We start from the raw sequence: 10,308 nt of genomic DNA on the forward strand, positions 1-10,308 counted from the left end.
TCATTACAATATCCCATGTAATATATAATCAAAGGGGGAGACACATAGTTGGCTTACACTCGCCACGTCACATCAAAGTACATAAATAACATCCATCATACAAACACTCATGGCCCGACTACGACGCCAAAATAGAAGAAAACCCAACATGCGACAAGGCCCTGAATCGAACCCCAACCAGGCACCACTACTGATCATCGGGAAAGGAAACATAATAACGCTGAGAGTCCTCGTCGAACTCCCACTTGAGCTCGTACTCGTCACCTGGAGCGGAATCACCTGGACCTGCATCTGAATTTATAGTATATGTGAGCCACACGGACTCAGCAATCTCGCACCCTCGCGATCAAGACTATTTAAGCTTATAGGAAGGGTAAGGCAATAAATATGTGGAGCTGCAGCAAGCGACTAGCATATATGGTGGCTAACTTATTCGCAAAAGAGAGCGAGAAGAGGAGGCAAAGCGCGAGCGAGAAACTAGAGAGCAACCTGCGCAAACATTACTCCAACACCGTGTCCACTTCCCGGACCCCGCCGAGAAGAGGCCATCACGGCAACACACTCAGTTGATTCATTTTAATTAATTAAGGTTCAAGTTATCTACAACCGGACATTAACAAATTCCCATCTGCCCATAACCGCGGGCACGGCTTTCGAAAGTTCAATCCCTGCAGGGGAGTCCCAACTTAGCCCATGACAAGCTCTCATGGTCAACGAAGGAATAGACCTCCACCCGAGACACACCGATCAGACTCGGTAAGCCGGTACAACAAGACAATTCGATAGGTTAAAACAAGACCAGCAACACCGTCTGAATGTGCCGACAAATCCCGATAGGAGCTGCACATATCTCTTTCTCAGGGCACACTCAGATGAGCGCTCCATACAACTAAAACCAAACCTCGAGTTTCCCCGAGGGGGCGCTGCACAGGACTCTAGTTTGGACCAATACTCAGAGGAGCACTGGCCCGGGGGGGTTTAAAATAAGATGACCCGCGGGCTCCGGAAACCCGAGGGAAAAAGAGGCTAGGTGGCAAATGGTAAGACCAAGGTTGGGCATTGCTGGACAAGCTTTAATCAAGGCGAAATATCAAGGGGTTCCCATTATAACCCAACCGCGTAAGGAACGCAAAATCCGGGAACATAACACCGATATGACGGAAACTAGGGCGGCAAGAGTGGAACAAAACACTAGGCGAGAGGCCGAGCCTTCCACCCTTTACCAAGTATATAGATGCATTAAGATAACATGGCAATATAATGATATCCCAACAAGTAAATAAATGATGTTCCAACAAGGAACGGCCTCCAATCTTCACCTGCAACTAGCAACGCTATAAGAGGGGCTGAGCAAAGCGGTAACATAGCCAATCAACGGTTTGCTAGGACATGGTGGGTTAGAGTTTCAACATGGCAATTGGGAGGCTGACAAGCAAAAGGTAGGCATCGTAGCATTGGCATAGCAAAGAGCGAGCAAACTAGCATAGCAAAGATAGTAGTGATTTCGAGGGTATGATCATCTTGCCTGCACAGTTGTCAGAGTTGACTGGATCCTCACAAGCAAACTCAACGGGATCCTCCGTAGCGAACTCGTCTCCCGGCTCTACCCAACAAGACAAACAAGCAACAAGGATACAATCAACCACGTGCAAGACCAAGCAATAAGATGAAATGACGATATGCTATGCGGGATGCGATGCGGGATGCAAAAAGCAAGATATGACAGGAAACGCATGAACCTGGCCTCAACTTGGAATTCCAAGGGTGCCACTGGAAAGATGAGATGAAATCGCTTGAAAACGATATAAAGAACGCCGGAATCGGAGTTACGGTTTGGAAATGGCAAGCGTTTCAAAAACGACACCGGTCTGCGATTTACAGCAAGTAGGCATCTAAACGCAACGAAATGAACATGCTACAGCCATCAAACATGACAACAAAAGACATGGCAGGGATGTACACAAGATGCTTAACAAAATACTAGCACTGAGCCACGGCCAATTCATCCATTATGGGGTTCAAACAAGCATGGAAAAAATGCAAATGCAAAACAAATTCCAGACTTAGTGAAATTAACACTTGTCTGAAATTTCAGATCACGAAGCCCTCTTCAGAGCAGCAAAACAACATGATACATGACCTGATTAAGACAAGTAAGAATATGGCATGGAGCTACTCAACAAGCTTAACAAAAGTCCCTAAGTGACCTGGGGTCAAAAGGGATCACAAAATATACTAACGGGCACACGAACATAGCAAAAACATAATCAGTTTTCAGACTTAGTGAAAACTGAGACATGCTGAAATATAACTCACGAAGGCATGTAAACAAGCTCGATGCACTCACCCCGGTGCAAGTCATGGCAAGGCAAGCATACATCCATTAAGAAGGCACAAAATACAAGCTAGACATGGCAAGAACAATGGCATAGCATGCACGGGTCAACTACAACAACGCCGGAAAAATCGCAAACGAGTTGATGATCTGCCCAGATTCACAACGAAGCAAAAGTAGAGCTCGATTGACTCAAGCTAGGGTGCTCCATAATTGCAAACAAAGACATGGATGGATAGAGCATAACATGATTAACAAAACTCCTTTACTTATCATCCTCAAAAGAGGCACGGATCACTAGGAAACAAGCTGAACATATGGCATCATGAACTAAATAATCCCAGACTTAGTGAAAACAACTAAGTCTCTGAAAACAGATTTACCGCGTGCCTCACTTTGCAAGGTTGCACAAGTCACCACACACATCCTAAAAATGCATGGGTTGCACCTCTGAAAAGAAGACAAAATCCTTAACAAAACATATGGAGGACTCACATGCATAGCATGCACACAATAATCATGGCAAAAATGACAAAAGTCTAAGATGAACTAGCAGATCTGACAATTAACTCACGAAGGCATCTTCTAACAGCATTTCGGGCATCAAGATGAGCTCAAATGAAAATGATGCAATGGAATGAAATGATGTACTCGTCGAGGCGAACATTTTGATATACTATATGTCCAAATCAGAGCTACGGATGCGGAGATATCACCGGTCAAAGTATGCACAAAAAAATTAAGGGGGAGAGGGAAAAGTCAACCGTGAGGAGATATTTTTGGATCTAGATCTGTAATCACTGTTCACGCACGGAATCCGAGGCTCGCCGGAGATGAACTTGAAGCTCGCCGGTGATGGAGACTTCGCCGGATCCGGCCGGTGCTCCGGTCGCCGGAGTAGAGGAGGGGGCCGGCCGGGGAGAGGAAGGGCCGGGCGGCGTTGCGACGGCGGCGGGAGCGGCGCGAGGCGGCTGATGGCGGCGGCGGCGGCTCCGGCCCGTGATGGCGCGCAGCGGCGGCGCGTGAGCTCCGGCCGCCGGAGCTGGGAGAGGCGGCGGGGTCGAGCGGCGTTGGGCGGCGGAGCGCGTACGGGCTCGCGGGGGCCCGGATCGGGCCTCCCGGGCCGGCGGCGGCGGTGGTTGGCGCTGCCCACGTGGCAGCGTCTGGTAGGCTGAGGGGGCGCGGCGGGCGTGTCCGGCTAGGCTCCGGACATGTCCGTCGGTGCGGGGATCTGTTTTTTTTAGACTAGGGTTTCGGGGAGAGAGATCCGAAAACGAAGGGGGGTGTATTTATAGGCATAAGTGGAGCTAGGAGAGTCCAAATGAGGTGCGGTTTTCGGCCACGCGATCGTGATCGAACGCTCTAGAACATGGAGCAGAGTTTGGTGGGTTTTGGGCCAAATTGGAGGGGTGTTGGGCTGCAACACACACGAGGCCTTTTCGGTCCCTCGGTTAACCGTTGAAGTATCAAACGAAGTCCAAATGGTACGAAACTTGACAGGCGGTCTACCGGTAGTAACCCAAGGCCGCATGACAAGTCTCGGTCCAATCCGGAAATGTTTAATCCCCACACACGAAAGAAAGCTAGAAATGACCACCGGAGGAGAATGAAGCGCCGGAATGCAAAACGGACAACGGGGAAAATGCTCGAATGCATGAGATGAACACGTATGCAAATGCAATGCACATGATGACATGATATGAGATGCATGACAACGAAAACAACACACGGAGACAAAGACCCGAACCCGAGAAATAAATATAACTTAACGCCGGAAACGGCAAGAGTTGGAGTACAAAAAAGGAAAAGTTACATCCAGGGTGTTACATCCAGTGACCAGTCCCTTTGAAGTAGAAGCACTCAGTTTTAGGCTTAGGTCCAGACTTGGGTTTTTCACTTGAGCAGCAACTTGCTTGTCGTTCTTCTTGAAGTTCCCCTTTCTTCCCTTTGTCCCTTTACTTGAAACTAGTGGTTTTGTTTACCATCAACACTTGATGCTTTTCTTGATTTCTACCTTCGTTGATTTCAGCATCACGAAGAGCTTGGAATCGTTTCCGTTATCCCTTGCATATTATAGTTCATCACGAAGTTTTACTAACTTGGTGATGGTGACTAGAGAATTCTGTCAATCACTATTTTATCTGGAAGATTAACTCCCACTTGATTCAAGCGATTGTAGTACCCAGACAATCTAAGCACATGCTCACTGCTTGAGCTATTCTTCTCCATCTTTTAGCTATAGAACTTGTTGGAGACTTCATCTCTCAACTCGGGTATTTGCTTGAAATATTAACTTCAACTCCTGGAACATCTCACATGGTCCACGACGTTCAAAACGTCTTTGAAGTCCCGATTCTAAGCCGTTTAAGCATGGTGCACTAAACTATTAAGTAGTCATCATATTGAGTTAGCCAAATGTTCATAACATCTGCATCTGCTCCTGCAATAGGTTTGTCACCTAGCGGTGCATCAAAGACATAATTTTTCTGTGCAGCAATGAGGATAAACCTCAGATCACGGATCCAATCCGCATCATTGCTACTAACATCTTTCAACTTAGTTTTCTCTAGGAACATATCAAAAAATAAAACAGGGGAGCTAAACGCGAGCTATTGATCTACAACATAGATATGCTAATACTACCAGGACTAAGTTCATGATAAATTAAAGTTCAATTAATCATATTACTTAAGAACTCCCACTTAGATAGACATCCCTCTAATCCTCTAAGTGATCGCGTGATCCAAATCAACTAAACCATGTCCGATCATCACGTGAGATGGAGTAGTTTCAAAAGTGAACATCACTATGTTGATCATATCTACTATATGATTCACACTCGACCTTTCGGTCTCCGTGTTCCGAGGCCATATTTGTTATATGCTAGGCTCGTCAAGTTTAACCTGAGTATTCCGCGTGTGCAACTATTTTGCACCCGTTGTATTTGAACGTAGAGCCTATCACACCCGATCATCACGTGATGTCTCAGCACGAAGAACTTTCGCAACGGTGCATACTCAAGGAGAACACTTATACTTTGATAATTTTAGTGAGAGATCATCTTATAATGCTACCATCAATCAAAGCAAGATAAGATGCATAAAAGATAAACATCACATGCAATCAATATAAGTGATATGATATGGCCATCATCATCTTGTACTTGTGATCTCCATCTCTGAAGTACCGTCATGATCACCATCGTCACCGGCGTGACACCTTGATCTCCATCGTAGCATCGTTGTCGTCTCGCCAATCTTATGCTTCCACGACTATCGCTATCGCTTAGTGATAAAGTAAAGCATTATAGCGCGATTGCATTACATACAATAAAGCGACAACCATATGGCTCCTGCCAGTTGCCGATAACTCGGTTACAAAACATGATCATCTCATACAATAAAATTTAGCATCATGTCTTGACCATATCACATCACAACATGCCCTGCAAAAACAAGTTAGACGTCCTCTACTTTGTTGTTGCAAGTTTTACGTGGCTGCTACGGGCTTAGCAAGAACCGTTCTTACCTACGCATCAAAACCACAACGATAGTTTGTCAAGTTGGTGCTGTTTTAACCTTCGCAAGGACCGGGCGTAGCCACACTCGGTTCAACTAAAGTTGGAGAAACTGACACCCGTCAGCCACCTGTGTGCAAAGCACGTCGGTAGAACCAGTCTCGCGTAAGCGTACGCGTAATGTCGGTCCGGGCCGCTTCATCCAACAATACCGCCGAACCAAAGTATGACATGCTGGTAAGCAGTATGACTTATATCGCCCACAACTCACTTGTGTTCTATTCGTGCATAACATCAGCGCATAAAACCTGGCTCGGATGCCACTGTTGGGGAACGTAGTAATTTCAAAATTTTCCTACGCACATGCAAGATCATGGTGATGCATAGCAACGAGAGAGGAGAGTGTTGTCTACGTACCCTCGTAGACCGAAAGCGGAAGTGTTAGCACAACGCGGTTGATGTAGTCGTACGTCTTCACGGCCCGACCGATCAAGCACCGAAACTACGTCACCTCTGAGTTCTAGCACACGTTCAGCTCGATGACGATCCCCGGACTCCGATCCAGCAGAATGTCGGAGAAGAGTTCCGTCAGCACGACGGCGTGGTGACGATCTTGATGTTCTACTGTCGTAGGGCTTCACCTAAGCACCGCTACAATATTATCAAGGATTATGATGGAAGGGGGCACCGCACACGGCTAAGAGATCAATGATCAATTTTGTTGTGTCTTTGGGGTGCCCCCCTGCACCCGTATATAAAGGAGCAAGGGAGGAGGAGGCCGGCCCTAGGAGGGGGCGCGACAAGTGTGGAGTCCTACTAGGACTCCCTAGTCCTAGTAGGATTCCACCTCCCATATGAAATAGGAAAAGAGGAAGGGAAAAGGAGAAGGAAGGAAGGGGGCGCCCCCCTTCCCTAGTCCAATTCGGACCAGACCAAGGGGAGGGGTGCGGCCACCCTTGAGGCCCTTTTCCTTCTTTCCCGTATGACCCAATAAGGCCCAATACGTATTCCAGTAACTCCCCAGTACTCCGAAAAATACCCGAATCACTCGAAACCTTTCCGATGTCCGAATATAGTTGTCCAATATATCGATCTTTACGTCTCGACCATTTCGAGACTCCTCGTCATGTCCCCGATCTCATCCGGGACTCCGAACTCCTTCGGTACATCAAAACTCATAAACTCATAATATAACTGTCATCGAAACCTTAAGCGTGCGGAACCTACGGGTTCGAGAACAATGTAGACATGACCGAGACACGTCTCCGGTCAATAACCAATAGCAGAACCTGGATGCTCATATTGGCTCCCACGTATTCTACGAAGATCTTTATCGGTCAGACCGTATAACAACATACGTTGTTCCCTTTGTCATCGGTATGTTACTTGCCCGAGATTCGATCGTCAATATCTCAATACCTAGTTCGATCTCGTTACCGGCAAGTCTCTTTACTCATTTCGTAATACATCATCCTGCAACTAACTCATTAGTTGCAATGCTTGCAAGGCTTAAGTGATGTGCATTACCGAGAGGGCCCAGAGATACCTCTCCGACAATCAGAGTGACAAATCCTAATCTCGAAATACGCCAACCCAACAAGTACCTTCGGAGACACCTGTAGAGCACCTTTATAATCACCCAGTTACGTTGTGACGTTTGGTGGCACACAAAGTGTTCCTCCGGTAAACGGGAGTTCCATAATCTCATAGTCATAGGAACATGTATAAGTCATGAAGAAAGCAATAGCAACAAACTAAACGATCAAGTGCTATGCTAACGGAATGGGTCAAGTCAATCACATCATTTCCTAATTATGTGATCCCGTTAATCAAATGACAACTCATGTCTATGGTTAGGAAACATAACCATCTTTGATCAACGAGCTAGTCAAGTAGAGGCATACTAGTGACACTCTGTTTGTCTATGTATTCACACATGTATTATGTTTCCGGTTAATATAATTCTAGCATGAATAATAAACATTTATCATGATATAAGAAAATAAATAATAGCTTTATTATTGCCTCTAGGGCATATTTCCTTCAATAACACCGGTATGATGGAAACTAGGGCGGCAAGAGTGGAACCAAACACCAGGCAAAAGCCCGAGCCTACCACCCTTTACCAAGTATATAGATGCATTAATTGAATAAGAGATATTGTGATATCCCATCATATCCATGTCCCAACATGGAACAAACTGCAACTGCACCTGCAACTAGCAATGCTATAAGATGGGTTGAGCAAAGCGGTAACATAGCAAAACAACGGTTTGCTGGGATGGTGGAAAGGTTAGAGGCTTATCATGGCAATTTGGGAGGCTTGATAAACAAGTGGTAGGTAGCGCGACATAGCGATAGCATCGAGACAACTAGCAAGCAAAGATAGTAGTGGTATCTAGGGTAACGATCATCTTGCCTGGAATCCCGCTAGGAAGAAGACCGAATCCATGAAGTAGATGAACCAACGTAGTCGAACGGATCCTCACAATCGCAATGGAACCAGGAACTATCGACAAGAACAACAACCGAAAAGAAGCAAACAACCTGGTAAACACACATATCATAACCATGGCATGATGCGCATACAAGTATGATGCATGTCTGGTTTAAAGAGGCATGGCATGGCAAAGTGCAACAAAAATACTACAAATTAAGTGGAGCTCAACGAGTTGCATATTGGCGAAACACCACATTCAATTATTATTTTGCCCCCGGTTATGTACCCAACAATATTAAATGTTGTTAAACATGGCAAGAGGTGAACCATAATAAAACTAACTATTTAGGCAAGTTTAAATGAGGTCGAAAACAACAAATAACAATTCCGGAAAATCCTCATGTGCATATCTTGAATTTGCTACTATTCTACCCTAAACATAATTCTAGAGTTGTTAAACATGCAAAGTAGGTGCACCATGATAATCTATGCAATGTTTTTACCCCATTTACATATAAAGATTATTTAATTCAGAGCTACAGTTAATTAGTTATGAAATAAATCATTTAAGCATGACAATTATGCAAATTTAATCAAACATCAACTTTAAACATTTTTAACATGGATGGAAGTTGCATATTATGAAAATAGATAAAATTCTAAGCATCTTACATATATATAAAGTTTTTACATGTGATGCATCGGTTGTTGAGTTTTTATATGCATTAAGTTTGAGGGTTTTTCTGTAAAACTGCAACTACCCGGTTAATTAGCAAATTTGCAGTAGCAGAATAAAAACGCTACGGGCTGAATTGACTGGCCCAATGGGATCATTGGCGCTAGAGGCTCACCCAACGGGCCTGGCCCAGTTTTGCGGTGAGGTGAGGCCGGCATGGGGGCTGCTGGGCCTTGGAGCCCACCCGGCGGTCGCTCGCGGGGCGAGGCGCAGTCAACGCGGGCGTCGACCGCGTCGTCCTCCTCTGAAACAGAGGTAGCAATGGGACTTGGAGGCGGCAAGAGTGCAGGCAGGCATGGACTCTAGGGCGCAGGGAGGCGACGTGGGAACCGGCGGGGAGGCGGCGGAGACGAGCGGATCCGGCCGCGTGACGGCGATCTCCGGCAAGGTGGCGTGCGGACAGAGCTGAAGGAGGCAGTGCATGTTCTCTGTTCAAACGTAGATAAGGTTTCAGAGAGAGAAAGAAATCGGGGAGGAAATAGGGAGGCCGCGAGGGGGCTTGCTGACCGGCGGCGCGAACGACGCGGGGACGACCGGATCTGGCCGGATCCTCGACGAAATGAAGTAGGAGTGCCAACGCGGCAAGGTTCGAAGCCATGGCGGCTCCCTGGTACGGAGAAAAGTGAGAGAAGATGAGGGAGGAGGGGGAGCACGAGAAGGAGGGAGGGCAGGGAGGAGGCCGCCGGCATGACCTGCTGCTGGCTCGGTCTCCGGCGGCGGCTGGCCCGACGAGGTGGTGGAGGCACTGGGTGGCTCGACGTACTGCAGCTCACGCACGAGGAAAAGCAGAGGAGGTCTAGCGAGGTGGTTGGTTGGGGATGGAATCTGGTTGGGGGACTCGAGAAAACGAGGAGGAGAAGCTGCGGGCTTGGATCCCAAGGATGGAGGGGACTGGCAGCGATGGGACAAGCTCGCGAGGAACAAGGGGAATGTGGGTGGCGGCGGCTGCGGGATGGAATGGATGGATGGGACAACCTAGGTTTAGGGTTGCCTTGTTTATATAGTAGTAGAATTAAGGGAGGGGTCATCTAGACCCTCCGATCGTAATCGAACGGTTCGGAAAAAAATAGACTAGGACATTCTAACAAAGAACCAAAGATATTTTAGGGATGTTTGGGGATGATCCGGACCCAATAGTCACGACTGCCCGGTTCAGGTTCGGTACAGTTTCGGACGTGCACGCGAGGGGGTATGTGCACTGTGCAGAAAGGGTGGACATGTAGACGAGAAAGGAAAACGAAGACGACGGGGCCTGACAAAAGGGCACAGAGAAGACAAGA

The 10,308-nt window shown here is 46.9% G+C and overlaps 1 protein-coding gene across 7 annotated transcripts; it reads right to left on the bottom strand.

Annotated features, from left to right (window-relative positions):
* On the bottom strand, nt 1-9,994 carry LOC125553851 (uncharacterized). Of its 7 annotated transcripts, none has more exons than XR_015600805.1 (5): nt 9,536-9,994; nt 9,144-9,456; nt 6,270-8,361; nt 1,526-1,603; nt 1-291 (listed from the first exon to the last, which is right to left on the bottom strand). XR_015600805.1 is itself a non-coding variant. In XM_087518160.1 (5 exons), the coding sequence occupies exons 2-5, from the start codon at nt 9,184-9,186 to the stop codon at nt 188-190; spliced, it is 315 nt and encodes a 104-aa protein (XP_087374286.1). In that variant the 5' UTR covers nt 9,187-9,456; nt 9,536-9,994; the 3' UTR covers nt 1-187. The 7 variants fall into 7 exon arrangements, 1 of the variants encoding a protein (XP_087374286.1); XR_015600806.1 differs by having other exon boundaries at nt 8,272-8,399; XR_015600802.1 differs by having other exon boundaries at nt 6,270-8,399.
* Between the last annotated feature and the right edge of the window lie 314 nt (nt 9,995-10,308).

Source organism: Triticum urartu, chromosome 4A, assembly GCF_056163025.1.
Source record: "Triticum urartu cultivar PI428250 chromosome 4A, HENAU_Tu73, whole genome shotgun sequence".
NCBI classification, from domain to species: Eukaryota; Viridiplantae; Streptophyta; class Magnoliopsida; order Poales; family Poaceae; genus Triticum; species Triticum urartu.

Bases quoted from the DNA above. Each gene is read 5' to 3' on its own strand.
- LOC125553851 (XM_087518160.1), bottom strand. From the start codon at position 9,186: ATGCCGGCCTCACCTCACCGCAAAACTGGGCCAGGCCCGTTGG. The intron at 1,604-8,271 runs GCAAGATGATCG...CTTGTTGGGTAG, and splicing joins TCTTCCTAGCGGGATTCCAG to AGCCGGGAGACGAGTTCGCT. The intron at 292-1,525 runs GCAAGATGATCA...CTATAAATTCAG, and splicing joins CAACTCTGACAACTGTGCAG to ATGCAGGTCCAGGTGATTCC.